Genomic DNA, 20156 nt, shown 5'->3' on the forward strand with positions numbered 1-20156 from the left:
AAAGGGAGAAAGCACAAATAAACAGGATCACAAATGAAAGAGGAGAAATCACAATGGACACAGCAGAAATCAAAAGAATAATCAGAAACTACTATGAACAGTTATATGGAAACAAGTTCAACAATCTAGAGGAGATGGACAAATTCCTACAGCTCTACAATCATCCAAAACTAGATAAAGAAGAAATAGAACACCTAAACAGACCAATTACAAGCAGTGAAATTGAAATGGTAATCAAAAACCTTCCCAAAAACAAAAGGCCAGGACCTCATGGATTTACAAATGAATTCTACCAAACTTTCAGAAACGAATTAGTGCCTGTCCTTCACAAACTCTTCCAAAAAATTGAGAAGGAAGGGATAATACCAAACATGTTCTATGAAGCAAACATTACACTAGTACCAAAACCGAACAAGGACAACACAAAAAAAGAAAACTACAGGCCAATCTCGCTAATGAACACCAATGCAAAAATCCTCAATAAAATTTTAGCTATCAGAATCCAACAATGTATCCATAAGATAATTCGCCACGACCAAGTAGGATTCATTCCAGGGACACAAGGATGGTTCAACATCCGAAAATCAATCAATGTTATCCAACACATCAACAAAAAGAAATATAAAAACCATATGATAATATCAATAGATGCTGAGAAAGCTTTCAACAAAGTGCAACACCCATTCATGATAAAAGCCCTTGAAATTCTTGGGATACAAGGAACATACCTCAACATCATAAAGGCCATCTATGACAAGCCAACAGCCAGTATCATTCTCAATGGTGAAAAGCTGAAAGCATTTCCATTAAGATCTGGAACAAGACAAGGATGTCCACTCTCACCACTGCTTTTCAATATAATGCTGGAAGTCCTAGCCAGAGCAATAAGACAAGAGAAAGACATACAAGGAATCCAAATAGGAAAAGAGGAAGTCAAACTATCATTATTTGCAGATGATATGATAGGATACATAGAGAACCCCAAAAACTTCACAGAAAAGCTAATTCAACTAATCAATCAGTTCAGTAAAGTGGCAGGATACAAAATCAACACGTAAAAGTCAGTAGCCTTCCTATACACAAACAATAAATCTGAAGAAGAAGAAATTAAAAAAACTATCCCTTTTATTATCAAAACAAAAAAAATATCAAATACTTGGGAATAAATCTAACAAAAGAGGTAACGGACCTATACAAAGAAAACTATAAAACACTCTTAAAAGAAATAGAAGAAGACACAAAGAAATGGAAAGACATCCCCCGCTCATGGATGGAAGAATAAACGTTATTAAAATGGCCATCCTACCAAAAGTAATATACAGATTCAATGCTATTCCAATAAAAATTTCAATGTCATTCTTCAAAGAAATAGAACAGTTATTGATGAAATTCATATGGAATCACCAAAAACCCCAAGTAGCCAAAGCTCTCCTGAAAAAAAAAAGAAAGAAATGGAGGCATCACACTCCCAGACTTCAAACTATACCACAAAGTCATAATCATCAAAACTGCATGGTACTGGAACAAGAACAGACACACAGACCAATGGAATCGAATAGAAAATCCAGAAATAAACCCACAGATTTATGGTCAACTAATCTTTGACAAAGGAGCAAAGAATATGCACTGGAGCAAAGAAAGTTTGTTCAATAAATGGTGCTGGGAAAACTGGGTTGCTACATGCAAAAGAATGAAGCTTGACTACTACCTAACACCATGCACAAAAAGCAACTCAAAGTGTATTAAAGAACTAGACATAAGACCTGAAACCATAAAATACATAGAAGGAAATATAGGCGAAACACTACATGACATGCGCCTCTAAGACATCTTTACAGACACATCATCCAAAGCAGTGATAGTGAAGGCAAAGATAAACAGCTGGGATTACATCAAATTAAAGAGCTTCTGCACAGCAAAAGAGACAATAACAAAAACAAAGAGAAACCCCACTGACTGGGAGAACATTTTTGCACACAACACTAATGATAAAGGACTGATCACAAAAATCTACAAAGAGCTGATGAGACTCAACAAAAACAAAGAAAATAATCCAGTCAAAAAATGGGCAGAAGAGCTAAAAAGAAACTTCTCTGAAGAAATGCAAATGACCAACTGGCATATGAAAAAATGTTTAACATCACTTAAATCAGGGAAATGCAAATCAAAACTACCATGAGATACCATCTCACACCAGTGAGAATGGCACATATTAAAAAAAATAGCAACAACAAATGTTGGCGAGGTTGTGGAGAAAAAGGAACTCTCCTGCACTGTAGGTGGGAGTGCAAACTGGTCCAACCACTATGGAGAGCTGTGTGGAGATTTCTTGACCTACTAAACATAGAGCTTCCATATGATCCAGCAATTCCACTCCTAGGTATTTACCCAAAGGAAACAGAAACATCCATTCCAAAGAGCACCTGCACCCCTATGTTTATAGCAGCACTATTTACAATAGCTAAGCTTTGGAAACAACCCAAATGCCCAAAAATAGATGACTGGATCAAGAAGATGTGGTACATATACACCATGGAATATTACTCAGCATTCAAAAAAGATAAACACATGCAATTTGCAGCAACATGGATGGTGCTGGAAGGGATCATGCTCAGCGAAATAAGACAGAAAGAAAAAGAAAAATACCGGATGGTCTCACTCACAGCAGGAATCTAGAAAACTTAAATAGGGGACCAGGAAAAAAGAATAACTATAAGAAAGAAAATGTCAAAACCAACAAACAACTATGAACCAGAGACACTCTATGGGGGGTGGGGGGCAGGGAAAGGAGGGATTGGGGTCAAAATAAGGGGGTTGTAATTGTATGGGGAATATAAAAATAAAATTTAAATAAAAAATAAAATTAACTTGTTATTTAAAAAAAAAAAAAAAAGGCCAGCATAATGAATCCCTTTTACCTGTGACCTTAACAGTTACCCACTGTGGTCAGTCTTATTTTATCAGTAACCCCCCCCACAGCCCAAAAATACACACTGAACTGTTGTGAAGTGTATTTCTGATAAGCAAATTATTTCATCTATAAATATTTCATTATTCACATGGCTTCCTGATGCCTTCTCTTTTAGATTCAGAAAAAGCGGGGGGATCTTCGATTGATTGTAGCTTCAGCTACTCTGGATGCTGAGGTATGAGCTTTTTCTGCCTCCCCCCGCCCCCAGTCCTGGAATTGTTGGACATGCCCTTGAGAAGTTTCCTTTGGCAGAGCTTATCTTTGGCAGAATGGCCTACCTCCCCTGTGGGGCCATCTGATGTCCTAGATTCCATGGGATCAGAGGATACTCATCTCTAGCTTGTGGGTGGAAATTAGTCTGTAATTAATTGAGTTCATAATTACCTACTTGTCTTGTTTCTCCACATACGTGTTTCTCCTTGTACAGGTAGCAGCTTTTTTTTTTTTTAACTTTTTTCAACTTGACACTGTACTTCTTGAATTTAAGACTATTAACATTTATATTTAGATTTTTTTGTGTGTATACAATCATTTCTGTTTTTAAGGTTAAACATATTTTTCTCTCTTAATGACTATATTCTTTCAATTCAACTCAACATGTAATTCAACTCAACAAATAATTTTGGCCATTTGAGATATATATATATATATATATATTTGCTATATATATATATATATATACATACACACATATTACAAATGTATATAATATTTACTAATCATGATGCTGACTGCAGTTGATTTATACACTCTCTGACTTCCCGGGGAAGCATACTTGCTTGTATTTGGGTTCTAGAAAGAGCACTCTGGCTAGTGCGTAGAAGAGGGCAGAGTAGATGTGGAGATACCAGTCAGGAGGCCAGTGCTGTAATCCAGCTGAGGTATGAAAAGGGCCAGCTTCCCATCTCCCTGTGGTTTCAGGGATGCCAGACAACCCCGAGAGGGGGAAAACAGCCTGGTTTAGACATGTCTGCCTGTGTCACTAGGCTTGCGTCTTCAACTCTGTTGCAGCTATAGAAGTCTGTTGACTTAGGCCTGCTCATTGCAAGTTTTGGGTGAAGGGTCCTCTGTTCTTGAATTCTTACCCCCTCTGCCCATGATGCCCACCAGAATGCTATTGAACCCGGAATGCTCTGCCCACGAACCCCCACCTGGCCTCACCTCCCATCATCTGGATGGCTAAGTTGTGCTGAACTTTGTCCTCTGCTTACTTATCTTTGTCACCCTCTTCCCCCTTAAAGTTTTTTTTTTCCAGTAGTTTTTATTATGTTTGAAAGTATAATATCCAAATCTTTTCTTAGAATTATTGTCAATGTTTATTGCCTGTAATTGCCTCTCATTAACTCTTGGTGTGACACGGAGATTTAAATCTTTCAGTTATTAATTCAGAAGGAAACTTGCACTCCCATGTTTATTGCAGTGCTATTTACTATAGCTAAATTATGGCAACAAAGTAAGTGCCCCAGAACAGGTGAGTAGATCAAGAAGATGTGGTATATATACATAGTGGGATACCATTTAGCGAACAAAAAAGATAAACTCTTGCCATTTGCAGCAACATGGATGGAGCTTGAAGGGATGATAATAAGTGAAGTAAGTCAGAAGCGCACATGGTCTGTGGTGGTGGGCTTTGGGTGCATTGGTGGCAGGGGCACTATCATGGTAGGTGCGCTATGTTGGCAATCCCTGATGGGGTATTCCAAGATTACCTCAATTAAAAATAAATTTAAAGAAATATTTTAAATATGCCCAGAAAAAAAATCTTGCAGTTCTTACTATAGTAATTGATATAGATCAGCTTTACTGGAAGTAGTGTTTTTAAGCAGGAAGGTAAAATGTAGGAAGTTCATCTTGTCTATGTGTGCTGCGATGCAAGGATTGCCAGGTCACTGGCAGTGGGGCCTTTAGTGAGCTGAGCCATTCTTTCATCTTCGTCTCTTCCTTGCCTCCTCACCCAGTGCCTCCCCTCACCCAGTGAGTGGAAGGTGAGGTCTGTGTCTATAGGGGGGATTTCTGGGGGGATTCAGGCCTGTGTGAGGGAGGGTATGGGGTGGGTGGGTGTGGGTGGGAGTGGAGCATTTGGTTCCCAAGTGAGGGTAAGAGAGTTGGGAAGAGGGAAATTGTGGGCTGAAGTGGGCGAGCTGGTGCATGTGGGATTGGACAGGGTATGGCTTCCATGGTATTTGGACTAGAGGCTCAGGGGTGCTAGAACTCTCATTTCCAGCCTCCCAGCTGCTGGTTCTGTGAGCCATAGACCAATTCCAGGCCCCACTGCCTAGGGGACTAGATGCCACCTACTCTGGTTTCACTTAGAGCCCTGGGTGGCCCAGCCTGCCATCTAGGACACGGTGACTGTAGCTGGAGGCAAAGGCGAGGGAGTATGGCGGGGGTGGTCTAGTCATTGCCTTGATTGGTTTAGCTGCTTTGTTGATGTATCTAATTAAACAAGCAATTATAGACTATGACCAGGTATGGTTATGAAATATTTATTGCCCATTGTATCATATGCTATTGTTTTTCTTTTACTTGCTTCCATCCACATGGTAGAAAATAGGATTGCTGGCAACTCCCACAGCTTTTTGTCATAGGTCCAGCTAGGAGAGAAACCAATTTCTCTTTCCAGATTCCTAGAGAAGGAACTGGGGTCAGTTGCCCACTCGGGTCTGGTCTGCACAAGCTAAGGACTGTGGGCCAGGGGTAGGTGAGCTATGCAGGCACAGCTGCTGACAGCCCACTCCTGTGGGCCAGGTGGGAGCAGCCATTGGGGAGAGAAGCTGTGGTGAAGTGGGAAGATGTCCCAGCACACGTCCATATTCTCTTACCCCATTTCATAGACAATTCTCTTCCTTTACAAGATTTTAAATTTCTTGTGTGTGTCTGTGTCGGGGGGGGATCCTGCTTCTTTCTGCCTGACTGAAGGTCTTCCTTTCCAGGGGCCTTCACCCCCTTCCCTCTTCCTGTTCCCCATTCTGCTTCGAGATGCAGGTGCTGTTGATAGGATATCTACTTTCTAGCCTGTGGTTTCTCTATATGTATTTTGTATTTCCAAATAAGGATAAAAGACAAAAACCTTTAGGATAAAGATCTTTTGCCTTCTCTGTAAATGCTGAATGTCATTTCTGGGAAGAGTAACTCCCTGTCTTTACTCTTCAGCACCATGTACTCCTTCAGCAGCTAAGGTGTGGCCATCCACTCCAACCAAATCATCATGGTACCGTCTTCCTCCCTGATCTGCTTGGCTTTTGGTGACATTCAACTGTGATCCCCAAGCCCTTCTGAACATCTTCCTCTTCCTCCTCCCACAGACCCTGGAGCCTGGCAACCTCTCCTCCCTCCCTGTAGCTTTCCCTCAGGCTTCTTTGCTGACTGCTCTTCCTCTCCATGACCGCCCACCCCTCTGGTTTTGTGGACACTTGGTGCTGTGTCATCTTGACTGTGCTCCCGGCTCCAGCCTGAGCTGGCTAGTCACAGGCCACCGAAAGTCATAGACCTGACACTCCTACAGATCTGGATGATAGTTCCTTCTCATCCTAATCAGTCAGGCTCAGAACTTCCATGACTTGAGGAAGTTTTTATCTCAGGTTGAAAACTAAGTAATTCCATCCTTCTCCCCAACATTCATGTGTGTGCCCTTGTCACTGACGGCCAGGTCCTGCCAGCTGAACCTCTGGAATGCTCTATTTTCACAAGCTCCTGCCTTGTTCATGCTCTCATTCTCTCTCCCCTGAGCTATCATAATAGCTTCTTTCATCAGCCTGCTTGCCTTCTGACTCCTGCCCCTCTTGTTTTCCAAAATGGCGACCAGAGTTAGGCACCCAGAAGAAGGTCTTATGATAGCATGCCCTTGTCTTGCCCATGGAATACAGTGTTCACGTAGCATGCCATTTGGCTGCTTCAGAGTGATAACTGAAGTCCCTCAAGTACTGCGAGGCCAGGCCTGTGGCCGTTGCCGTATCGCAGGGAGTAGACAGCAGTTTGTCCATTTTGTATCCAATGGGGATAACCCAGAGGCGAGACTGGCCCTCCCTTGATCTTGGGCTCTCACCTCTGTCAGGGGCCCCTTTCTGCCTTAGTATGCATCTGCTGTCATTCTGGGAAGGGCTGTCTCGTTTCCTTAGCTGAGGGTTATGCCACTTCCAGGAAGCCTTCCCCAAAACCCAGTAATTATGTACCTTTTCTTCTTTGAGGGTGTAATGTGCAGCTCTTTTCTGGTCACTTAGTCATTCTGCCTGCTTCATGACTGGCTCTTTGCACATGTCTCTGGATTACCCAGCCTGTTTCTCCTCATTTATTTGTGCCTTGCCTCTAGTGTGTGTGTGCTGTGCCCATCATAGGGCATGGAAAGGCTGAAGCCACTTGAAGGGTATTTGCCCCAGAGGAAAGTGACGCACAATGCCATGTGTTCCTCATGACACAGCAAGGGTCTTGTTGGCACGAGGCGCTTTAATGCTTGTGCTTGCTCTTCTCCAACACAATTTTGAGGTTGAGGTATGGCACCCAAATGCTTTGTTCAGTTCAGTTGGTGCTTTCAGCAGTGAACCTCCAGCCCTTGGCTTTGTGTTGGATGCATTCACATGTGTTCCGGGCATCCCTGGACTCCCTGTTCCTCAGAGCAGGCATGATGTGCTTTGTAGAGATACGTGGGGAACAAAGAAGACAGGACTTGGAACTACATAGCCAGGCCTCCTAGGAGAATAGAAACTAATGCCCAGCGAGGACCCAGGGGAACTGGGATGTAATTGGGGAACAGGAAGGCCATACATGTCAGATAATGGCAGCTGCATCAGGCGGCACATCTCTGCCTCCCCATCCACTGCACAGCCGCACCCTGGTCAGCACTCACTGGCCGGTTTGGGTTCTTCTCAGCTCTTTTCGGTCTCTGCTTCTCTGTGTATCTTGGGTTACATTTCCCGAGAGAGGAGGATCTTTGGTAGATCTCCCTGCCCCATCATTGGCCCGAGCTCTCATGCCCGGCTTCCCTGTGCTCTGCATGTCTGGTGGTCAAGTGCATTGAAGAGAAGGGGGTACCTATTTGGGAAGAAGTGCCAAGAGTCCCTTCTCTCAGCAGGGGGCTGTGGGAGTGTTGGAGCAGTGTCTAATGATGTCCTACCCCAGCTAACTAATGCCTGTAGGGCAGATAAAGGTGGAGAAGACACTGACATGCTCTCGTGCAGATTGAAGTCTCCTGGGGAGGGGATAGTAAATATGAATCTGGAGCTGTGGGGCCAGGCACATATCTGCTAGTCATAGATGTACATATTACCTTTATGTATTGATAACCATCTGTGAGCAGATCTGCTCTTTCCACATTAGACCTATGCATCAGCCTAAATGTAGCTTGAATTGTAAAAACTAGAATATTTAACTGGAACGTAATTTTTGGTTAAATAAAGACAGCGGAGTAAGAATAAACTAAATGTTACCGTACCTACTTATTGACTCAAATATACTAATGGTTGTAGTTTGGAAGTCTAATCTTTTATTGTTTTTGTCAAACCTCTAGTAGGGTCTGTCATTAAAATGTGATTTCCCCAAAATGCAATTAGTAAGAATGTGACTTTTAATAATAACGTTGCAACCTATAATCTGTATATAACCAACCCCTCCTGCCCATCTTTGCTTTGCCAGTTTCATTTTATTTACTACCTTTCCATGAATTATTATGAGCCATTTTTTAAAAAGCAATGAAGAACTGATTTTTTTTTTTCTCCCTAGAAATTCCGGGATTTCTTTAATCAAAATGACACCAGCGACCCCGTCAGGGATACATGTGTGATCCTTACTGTGGAAGGGCGGACATTTCCAGTGGATATCTTTTATCTACAAAGGTTTGATGATACATTTTTAATGGTCACAATTAGAAACTAGGCCTGTCCTGTAGAATGAGAAGTGACTGCACCTGTTCACAGCCCGAGGACCCAGCTGGTGAGGAGCAACTTTACGTTTCCTGTCACTGGTAGGATGTTCTGGAACTCTGCTTGGTATCCCTGCTGAGTTCAGTTTATATTCTTGCCACTGAGGTGCAGGTTTCTATGTATATCTGGTCAGCCACACAGATGGAAAAAAACCACATGATAACAGGCTATGGGGAGGAGGGCTTGACAGGTTTCAGAAATCAGGTTTTACAAGACTGTCAGTTGGTGGGCGGTATTGGTGAGTTACTGAATCATTTGGTACTGAGCTCCTCTTCTTAGCAAGAAGGAAGACCTGGTTGGCTTATTTACGACCAACCCTTTTGGACAGGAAGGGTCACCCCCATCCTAGTCACTGGTCAAATAAAAGACCAATATCCTGGTCCAATGCCTGGTAAATTCAGAGGGTTGTGGGCCTGGCTTCTGAGTCGTAGCTGGGGAGCACACCTAGCAGTCCAATCTTCCAGCTCACACATGCTGTGTGATCAGGAAGGAATTGGGCACAGCTTCAGCACCATGGCCCCCCAGTTTCACTGGCCAGGCGTCTCTGCATGCTAGTGATAGCACACCTGTTTGCATAAGTTTGTGCTTTTACTTCTTTACAAATAAACAAAAAATCATCATAGTTTATATGCAATTGTGAATAAGTTTTGAATGCTACATTTAAAAAAAGAAAAAAAAGAATATGTATCTTCTTTCTTCATATGATTTCCTGCCATGCAGACCCAAAGTAACTTCCACAAAGCATTGCTGCCAGGTTATTGAGTAGTCGATGCATAATTAACAAGCATATTCTGGTGATGATCTTATCTCATATATCTTTTCAGTCCTGTTCCAGATTATATTAAATCAACTGTAGAGACTGTGATGAAAATTCACCAGACAGAGGGAGATGGAGACATATTAGCATTTCTTACTGGCCAGGTAATTCCTGTGGACTTTTTTTCTGTGATGAACAGACTTGTTCAGGCAGTACCACAGGCCTGTTATATTAGTGAGCTATTTGTCTCATGTTTTATTATATTTTGTGGTTACTTAATTACATAAAGATTGGTTGGATATGTTCGTCCACTGACGGAATTGTCAGGGAGTTCTGTCTACAGAGGGTTATATCTATTCTAAATTTAATAGCTGATTCCAAAGCAAAGTCTATACTTCACTCTGCGGGCCCTGTTATATACCAGAATGGAGCAGAGCAGAGCAGGTGTGTCCCGCTGCACAGGTGCTGCTGCTGCACCCCTCTTCCGGGGCATGTTCACAGCACATCCTGAAGGTGGTGAGTGGGCGCATTGCTGGAAAAAACCACCGAGCAAGCCTGAGTGCCTTCTCTAGGTGTAGCGCTGCTCAGAACTCCCTCCAGCTGTCATCTTTTCCACTGGTGAACACTTTCCACAGCCTGGTAATCCTTTCTGGGGAAAGCTGATAGCGATTTCATGTGCCACGACTTGTCCCTCTGTATGAAATGCTTTGTTTGACATAGTCCATAAAACCTGAGTAAAACACTCAATATTTTTATTTATCGGGACCATTTCTATTCATGGCAGATAGTACAGGCTTCAGTAATTAATTTGACAGTTGAAATTTCTCACCCTGTAGGCACTTTTATTTGGTGGCATTTGACAGAATGCCACCTGAGTAGAAATTCATGGATCTCACCAAAATTAAAATGTTGATTTCGACTTATTTTCTCTTGGTATGGTAACACGGCATGCTCGATTTCTTTCCTTCTGCTTTTTAGGAAGAGGTGGAAACTGTTGTGTCTATGCTGATTGAGCAGGCTCGAGCCTTAGGCCGAAGTGGGATGAAGAGACACCTCCGGGTTCTCCCCATGTATGCAGGACTGCCTTCCTTTGAGCAAATGAAAGTGTTTGAGAGGGTGTCCCGCAGTGTCAGAAAGGTGAGACCGACCCCATGACCAGCATGTGTGCAGCCATCTATAAGCCTGTCGTACCCCTTTGCAATAATAATGCATTGGAAGGATTTTTTTTAATTGAAGTGAAACTTGCTGAACAGGTTGATTTAAGAATTTTAGGTCCATGCATCCATGCAGCACACAATAAGTAATGTGTTGCAAAGATTTCTAAGCCTGCCCTGTATAGGGGTCACTCTGACAGTAATTATCAGATCAGGTGGCTTTTCTTTGCATCTTTTCTGCCTGCTTAGAATTTCCCCATGACCTTGGCTTAAAGGACTGGCTTGGTAGATTGTAATCCATCAGTAACAATAGATAAGTCATTACAAATGGCTTCTAAATTATTTGTTTTAAGCATCAATTTGCCTGTAGAGCCAAGGTTAAGGTAATTAATTCAAGGTGTGGCTTACAAATATTTAGTCTTGGAATTGGGGTGGAGAAGGGTGTGGAGGGAAGCCTGATTTAAAGGAGCCAGCAGGCAGCTAGTCTGTGTCCTGCTCATCATCCCCCAGACCTTCCTCTGCTTTCTCTTTCCTTACCAGGAATGCACAGAACTGGCCAAAGTTGGCTACAGTAGTACTTCTTTCTCAGCAGGGGCAGAGAATATGGTAGTTAAGGGAAGCTCTCTTAATTGCTCCACTCCCAATGTCAGACATCTTGGAATAGGGTGTGCAGCCTTCCGGCTGTTGTATCGGAACGACTCAAGTCCTCCCTGTCAAAAGTGAACTGCAGCCGACCTGTCAGGAGGCCTTGGGATTTCTGTGTGTCCGGGGATGAGCTACTCAACCTCCAGGCCTGCTCAGTGGTAAAGCACAAATAATAATAAGCCTTTGATAGGTGGTCATATAGAAGGATATTCTGGCTTTCTGCTACATAAAAATGGTAGGAAGGTTTTTAGGAAATGAGAGCTGTAAAAGTGCCTGAAGAAAGTTCTAATTGCCCCAAAGCAACCAAGGATGTTTCATCAAGATACAAGTGCTTCGGGATCCTGTTTTGGAATATGAGACAGACTTAAAATCTTATTTTAAAGGAACAAAGAAAAGGATTTAAAATATAAAGCTGTTTCCCAGGTTCAAAAAAGCAAACTGCTTAAGGAGTTTTATTTGTGAGTAGACATGTTTTCATGAAGGATGTGGGACTTGTCCTCCACAGCCTGTGTCTCTGTATGTGACTAAACGTCACACTATGATATAGTTAGCCTCCAAGAGTGAAATGAAAAGATGAAAGTTCTAATTGCCACCTGTACATGACCCCTGCTGCTTCAAACTCTTTAGGGCAGCCCAGGGTGCATGGAGTAGAAGGATCCCTCACGGTGGCCCCAAGACTCCTCACCTTCTGGTCCCTGCCTCCCTCCTAGCTTCATCTTGTACTTACTCTGGACTCTGGCCACACCAGCTTTTCCTCCTTCTTTGAACTGTTTTTTCTGCCTGGCTCTCTATAGGGTTAGCTGCTTCTTGTTACTCAGGTCTCAGTTCAAAATCATCTTTTAGAGAGGCCTTCCCTGGCCATCCAATCTAAAGTAGCATGCCTCGTTATTGTCATGTTACCATACACAGTACAGCCCTTGACTACTACGTACTATTATGTTATTACCTGTTCCATTTTCTTTATAGTGTCTGTCACTCTCTGAAATGGTCCACTTGTTTGTGTTCACTATTCCCCACATTCACAGGAGAATTGTAGACTCCAGGAGAGCAGGTTCTTGTTTTTCTTATTCATCATATACCCCCTGCACCTTGAATAGTGCCTGGCAAGCAGCAGACACTCAAAAAATAGTCAAGAATGTGAATGAATAAATGAGTAAACATATCCAAAATGGTGATTTATTTTTGTGTGCAAAAGATAAAAGCTAACATTTGTTGAATACTAGCTTTGGACCAAGCACCAGGCTCTCCTTGCTCTATGTTTATTTCATATATAATCCCCTCACCAGCCCTGAGAGGGGGATTATGCAGATGAGGCACCATGCTTAGGTGGTAAATTGCTATGTCTAAGTCACAAGGGTAGAGAAAATTCAAGCCCAGGGCACTCTGATGCTACAATTCACACTCTTTTCCACTGTACTGAACTGCCTCTCAGTGGTGCTATAATGTTGATTCTAGAGATTCTATAAGCCTTTTAGGATTTTGGATAGTTTATTAAAGATGAAAAGATCAAATAACTTTTTTCTAACTATTATTCTGATGGGGATCTTAGGTGATTGTGGCCACCAATGTGGCAGAAACTTCCATAACAATCAGCGGGATTGTGTTTGTGATCGACTGTGGCTTCATGAAACTCCGAGCCTACAATCCCAGGACGGCCATCGAGTGCCTGGTGGTGGTTCCAGTGTCCCAGGCATCAGCCAACCAGCGAGCAGGGCGTGGTGGCCGCAACCGCTCTGGAAAATGTTATCGCCTTTATACAGGTTATTATGATTTTCCTTAAGGGTCTTTTACTTTCTCATAGTCATCCTGGCTTTCAGAGAATGGCCTTCAGAAAACAGGCAGATTTTTTTCTCAGCGTATTTTGTCCTGCTCTCCACCTGTACTCACCCTGCACTGCGGCCCAGCTGGACCTCATTCTTCTACTTTGCCACATCCACCTTTCATATCTTTCCTGCTTTCCCTTGGGCAGTTGTTTCCTCTTTGCCCAGCAGCTTCTTATCCTTCAGGTCTTCTCCCAAGTGGCAGTTCCCTCATGAGCGACCTCAGATGTCTTCTCCAGCGGCTGTGCTTCCTGCTCCCCGAGCCCGAGCCTCCATTTCCCCTTGGGGAACCACTCACTGGGACACAGTCTGTTCCTCCTCGGAGGTCGCTGTTTCCTGTCTTGGTCCCAGGCCCTTTCATATCATTGAAGCTTCTCGAAGTCATTGTCTATGGCTCCTACATCCCCCGGTCCAATGCCTCAAACACTCGAGTCCTTAACAGAGTTTACTTGTGTGCCGTTGAACTCTCAGGAAGCACCTTCTTGGCGGGACTAACCTCTTATTTGATAACTTTCTTTTCCATTGGTCAGCAGGGTGCTTGGAAGATACAGTTATCCTAGAAAAAGCTATTCGCCAAATGCTCTTGAAACTCAAAGGTAGTATCCCATTTGGAACTTTCTGCTGTTGCCTATAATCTAGAGCCCTCCAGTTAGACCCAGGCACTTGGCAGTTTGTATCAATCAGTCCACAGAATACTGGTTGTCTGTTTCTTTAAAGAAAACCTTGAAGTTGTTCAGTGGTAGTGCTATTTCTTCATGACATCTTTTGTTTCTTGTTTCTGTTTTTTGCTTTTTCTCTGGTTAACTAAAGCTTTATTATCTCAGGGGAAGTTGGGTCACCCTTGTGTCAAGGAGGGTGTGTACAGTTAAAATGTCGACTGATGTGGGAGGATTTTTGTGGGTGGAGTGTTGTCTATGTAATCCATAAGCTTCCTGAATATACGCAAAAATTATTTCATCCTTTCTTCCTTCCCCCCCACCCCTTTTGTCTAGGTTTTACGAAAAGACACCCAAAGTCTCTTCTCTGCCACCCCACCCCTTTGCACCCTTGTGCCTTGTGCTGCTTCCTCTTGGAGGTCAGGGTCACCTTGTGTTCCCAATGGGCCCTGTAGGCTTTCATTCATCTGTTTGCAACAGCTTCAGATTCTGGGTGTGACGTGTATGCCTGGCCGATTGCTTTTAGCAGTTAAATTTGGACACTGTTTTTTGTAGGATTTGGTCATTTGTTATGTTCTGACAATCATTCCGATGATTTACTTTGAAATTATTCTTTGCTTATATGCATAATTCTTGCCTTCTTGACTCACACTATCCCAAGTGGAGGTGTGATTCAGCAAATACTTATTGGCTTTCATTTAATGTTTTGTTGACAAAAAGCACACTGGGAAAAGCATTCTAAAGTAAGAGTACAAACTTTTTATAAAGATAAATTGTGTGTAAAGATTGGGTTGTTGGAAAAGTCAATGTATTTTTTCTGTTTTTTGTTGCAAAAATGCATCATGACTTTTCCGACAACCCAATATAAATTACTGAAATATTTCTTAAGTGGAATGGTCTTTATATGAAACAACTTTATTTTGTATCAGTTGCATCTGGTCCTAGATCCTCGAGCCTCTTGTTAGAGAAGGAAGGCTGTCCCTTTGGCGTAAAGATTGCATTTGATTGTGACATTTGATCCCAAACAGTTCTGATTTCCTATCCTCAGAGGAAGCCTTTGACAAGCTGCCTCAATCCACGGTTCCTGAGATGCAACGTAGTAATTTGGCACCTGTCATCCTGCAGCTGAAAGCACTAGGAATTGACAATGTCCTCAGATTTCACTTCATGTCGGTAAGTCCTGCCTTCTCTCTGGGACCCTAGGGTGGCTGGAGCGCTCGCAGGGAAGTGTCAGGACTTGGCTAGAGGGCTTGGCACCTTTCTGTTTGTTCCACTTAGCTCACGTGTTGTGTGCCAGGGCTCTGTGTGGGGTGTAGATGAGTAGAGCAGATGAGCAGACACAATTCTTACTCTCATCTGCTGGGGATAGTCACAAGTGAGTGGGTGATCACATTCTGTGTGCCCAGTGCTCCGGGAGATGAAGTAAAGGCCTCTGGCTCAGTTAGTCATGTCTCCAAAGAGACCTGAAACCCTAGTAGGGGTTCATCAGGTTGTGGTTGGAGAGATCAGGGCAGCAAGCCTGTGTGTAGGCCTGGATGCAGGTGCCGTAACTGGGGGAGCTGAGAGGGTGTTGGTAGAACCGCAGGAAGGTCTTTATGTCTGATTGCATTTCTGATGGTTTCCTAAGGCAGATTTCCAGGAGTGGAATTATTGGGTCGAAGGGCCATTGTCGTTTTGTTGGTCCTAGCCCTTGATCATGACCAAATTGCTTTGTAGCTTTATAACAGTGTGTGAGTACCATTGTGCCCTGTCAGGCCAGGTTATTTTCTTTCAGAGTTTGGCTAATTTGATTGGTGGGGGTGGAGGGAAGAAAAATATTTTGTTTCTTCTGAGTTGTTAAGCCATTTATCTGTTAGAATTGGTATTGATTAGTGATTTTCCAGAGTTCTTCAACTGTTGAACTTTACTATTTATTTTTAATGTGCAGTCATGTGTACATTTCCACGGTAAAATTTATCCATGTAAACATTTTCACAGAAGAATCTTTCTGTTCTTTGCCACTGTGATTTCTTCTGTTATTCTTGTGCTTCTGAAGCACTATCCTATATCCAGGTCAGTCAGTAAGTGTTCACTCATATTTTCTTCTTGGATTTTTCTGATCTGAAGACTTGGATTTTACCTCTCTGTGCTACCCCTACTGTTTTTGGCATATGGTATGGCAAATCTTTATTCTTGGATTGTAAAGTCCTTTAGCATGTATCGTGATAAACTTAGCAAACGAAGGAATAGAAAAATATCAGGCTCCCTCTCAAAGAAAGCAATCGTGGTTATTGTAAGTATGGAGAAAATGGACCCTTTGGTTATTGGTACATAGTACAAGAAGTTATAAAGAAGGACAAAGAGTATATGCAAATTAAAGCCTGTGCAAAGCTCCACGTGCAAGATCAAAAGAAAACATATAGTGGTAGAAATGACGCATCATCATCAGAGAAACTGCGAAAACATTTTCGAGTATCAAAATAAATACCCATTAAATCAAATCAAATACCCATTAAAGAAAAAGCTACAGCGGAGGGAAGCACACAGATAGTAAGCTAACATTGGCACATGTTTTATTTTCTCTGTAAGAAAGAGGAGCACAAACTGGAATAGCTGGAAAGTTCCTCTTTCCACTAAATGATCAGACAAAGAAAAATGATAAAATCTAAAGCTGACGCAATTTGAGAAAGTGGTTTTATACTCTGTTTCTAAGTCCTAATGGAAGGTTTTCTGACATTATTTTATTAGATATAGAAATGCCTGGTATTCCTTCTCAGGGAAATTTTTCCTGAAAATTAATTCAAGGGAAGAAAAAATTACATTTGTGAGAATGTTTGTTGTTTATTTTATATTACATTAAAGATATAAATGATGACCGTTGTAAACTTTTGGACCACTGAAAAACTAGGAAAATATACATAAATTTGTCCTCATATAGTTCCTTCTGATTATTTTCTCCCGAAATTGTGGTTTTTTTTTTCAGTTGAAATCATAGGGCACACTGATTGAATCATTCACTGCCAGTTTCTTGTTAAAAATTTTTAATTGAATAAAGGTACTCTCAAGAGGGTAAAAAAAAAAAAATAAATAAATGACAAACAGTAAAAAAAAAAAAAAAAAGAAATCATAGGGCACATATAATTCTGTGTATTTGGCAGTATTGTTTATAGTAAGAAAGAACTGAAAATAACTTAATTTCTAAATAGTAAGGAACTTGCTTACTTTATAAAGTCTCACCGTACTGGAATGTTCTGTTGCTGTTCCAAGTTAAGTGATCACTGTGACCTTTCTGTGGGTGCAAGAAACAATGAAAACAGAAAACCACACAGTGAGAAAAACCATAAAATGTATAGAAAAACTAAATTGTACATATATTGCCCTTCCAACTTGTTAAACAGTGTTGCACATAACTCTGAATTCTGCCATAGGGAAGTGCTAGTAAGTGTGTGTTTAGGTGTGGGGGTGTGAGTAGAGTTTTTTTTAATACTGAGAACAAAATTTTTTAGGGCTTGGTGATTCACTCGAAGTTGTATCAAAGATTGAAAGGAATCAGAGGACCTAATTAATTTTGTTGTGCAATTATTCAATACTTAATTCATTGTTTTGCTTTTCCTATTATCTCATGTAACCTTGGTGGGAAATATACTTGGGAGGGTAAGTTCCTCCATTTAGGTGCTGTGTGTTTTGCCTCTTTGTAAAGGGGATGTCATAAGCTCTGAGGAAAGGCTGGTGAATCAGTGACGTGATTTAGTCAGCAGTGGTTTGCTGGATATGCTGTATGCAGTGAATCAGGTCTTGTTCATAAGTATGTGCATGCAGTCCTCACAGCTTTGAAAAGTGCCGTTTTGGTCCTCGGCAGTCAGTGGGTTGGGTAGAGTAGAAAAAATGAAAACCGAGTTTGGTTTCTGCCTTTGCCACCAACCACCTGTTTGAATGGCCTTGTTCAAATGTCTGTACCTTAATGTTGCTCACTTTCCTCATCTGTGAAATTGGGCTAAAGCAGTTGTGGTACTTAAAACACATTTGTTACATGAATGCACTTAGGACGCTGCAAAGTACTGTAATCTTAAATGAAATCATTTAGAAGAACATGGTAATAAGGCTTGGTGCTTAGTAGATGCTCAGTAAAGATTTGCAGAAGGAAAGAAGGAGGTAGGGTCCAGAGAATCAGACACTAGCAACAGTGTCAATTTTGCTTAATTTCAGATATCTGGAATTCTCTGTTACTTTTAGAAATCCAAATTCAATGTGTATAGTAGTTTAAGGTAAGGAGCATAACTTCAGATATAGGGGAGTCTGAGGAGGGACTTCAAAGGGAAATGTTTGATTAGCTGAGATAAAAGACCAAGTAGCCCTGAGGACGCCGACGAGAGAGGCCCAGTGGAGGGGCACTCACGTGAGTGGAGCATGGACGTTGGGAAGTTTGGGCATGTTGGAGGGACGAGTGGATTTGAACAGGAAACTGTCACATTTTTGTGTGTGTTACCAGAATAAATAAATTGAGGATTTTCTCTTTTTTCCAGCCCCCTCCAGCACAGTCGATGGTTCAAGCGTTGGAGTTGCTCTACGCCCTGGGAGGTATGCCCATGTCTGGTGCCATGTTCTCTAATCTGTTTACTGGCATTAGAGAGGGGTCTTCCACTTAAGGGTTTTCCAGGAATGGGATTTCTTCTCCCCATATGTAATCCTCTTTTTTTTTAAAAAGATTTATTTATTTATACAAGAACCAGGGTACAGATCAGATGTGCGGGAGGGTGAGAGGATTCACCAGAGATAGAGCGGGGAACAGAACAGGCAGATTGACTGAAATACATTGCTGATGGGAGCAGCTGGAGAGGTCTGTCCCACCATGTGGGTGTCTCCGAGGCTGGTGGGGAGTGAACCGGCACTGCAGAGGCTGCGGACAGCTTCACAGCTCTCAACCACCTGTGCCACAAGGGAGGCCCCATATGTAATCCTCTTAACAACATTTAAACTTTGTCTAAATAAGGTGGGACCATAATTAGATTAATAGTACAGGAGTCCAATTACCCCAGTGAGTATATAATAGCTTGTCAGTACCTCAAAAACTATTTGTAATCATCACCAGAGCCACATTCCCAAGAGACATTTAGAAGATTCCTATCAGTGTTTCTGATGTTATCCCTCCAGACCTTTTTCTCTGTCTCCCACCCCATCCTGAAATTTGTGGCTCTGTTCTCTCCCTGACTCCTCTTCATTACATTCCTGGAGTTTCCTGTGGAGAATTGGGTAGTTTACCAGAGGAAACACTTTGTTATAGAAGAATCTCTCTTCTCTTGTTTAGAAATATGGTATTTAGAAAATTACAGCCTGGATTCACTTATTCAGGAAGTACATGTCTTTTCTGTGAAGATTGCCCCAAGTGAATATCATAGAATACCAGCTTGCTAATAAGTGTCAGTGGTGGTTTTGTCCCTTCAGATTTTTTTGTTTGTTTGTTTTTGTACAGTTCACTTATCTGAAAGGTGCAATTGAGTGGTTTTTAGTTAATTCACAGGGTTATGCATCCATCATCACAAATTTAGAACATTTTCATCACCCAATAAAGAGAGCCCCATTACCACCCTCTCCCCATTTCCTCTCTCCTCCTCCTCCCAACTCCCAACTCTTGTCTACTTTCTAATCTCTGCATGTGCCCATTCTGAACATTTCATATAAATGGACCCGTAATACATGGCCTTTGGTGACTGGCTTCTTTCATTCAGCTTGGTGTTTTCAAGATTCATTGGTGTGATAGCACATGCCTGTGCTAGCACATTTCTTTAGTATCCCATTGTGTGGCTATACCATCTTATTCTCTCCATTCATCAGTTGATGGACCCTTGGCGTGTTCCCGCCTCTTGGGCTTTATTATATTATATTATATTATATTATATTATATTATATTATATTATATTTATATAATAAATTTATTTTATTTTATTATATTTATATTATTAATATAAATAATGCTGCTATAAATGTCCATGTCCAAGTTTTTGGTAGACATTCTCACCAGTATAGTGTGTGGGTTCCAAGTTCTCCATACTTGTTATTGTTTGCCTTTTTTATATTCTAACCATCCTTGTAGGTATGCAGCAGTATCTTTGATTTGCAGTTCTCTTATAATAAATGGTATTGGGCATTTTTCCATATGCTTATGTCCACTTGCGTGTCTTGTTTGGAGAAATGTCTTTTCAAATCCTTTCCCCATTTTTACCCAGGGTGTTATCTTTTTATTTTTGAGTTGGAAGAGTTC

At 41.8% G+C, this 20156-nt stretch overlaps 1 protein-coding gene across 1 annotated transcript in view; it reads left to right on the forward strand.

The window, feature by feature from the left end:
* DHX35 (DEAH-box helicase 35) overlaps window positions 1-20156 on the forward strand; it is a 65979-nt gene that overhangs the window by 25216 nt on the left and 20607 nt on the right. The window contains exons 8-14 of the mRNA XM_037498780.2: window positions 3087-3146; window positions 8687-8799; window positions 9711-9807; window positions 10622-10780; window positions 12992-13202; window positions 14967-15091; window positions 18421-18475. Of these exons, the coding sequence (XP_037354677.1) occupies window positions 3087-3146; window positions 8687-8799; window positions 9711-9807; window positions 10622-10780; window positions 12992-13202; window positions 14967-15091; window positions 18421-18475 (820 nt within the window). The remainder of the gene's footprint in view (window positions 1-3086; window positions 3147-8686; window positions 8800-9710; window positions 9808-10621; window positions 10781-12991; window positions 13203-14966; window positions 15092-18420; window positions 18476-20156) is intronic.

This window comes from Talpa occidentalis, unplaced genomic scaffold (genome assembly GCF_014898055.3).
Source record: "Talpa occidentalis isolate TD23 unplaced genomic scaffold, MPIMG_talOcc4v2.1 talOcc4.10, whole genome shotgun sequence".
NCBI classification, from domain to species: Eukaryota; Metazoa; Chordata; class Mammalia; order Eulipotyphla; family Talpidae; genus Talpa; species Talpa occidentalis.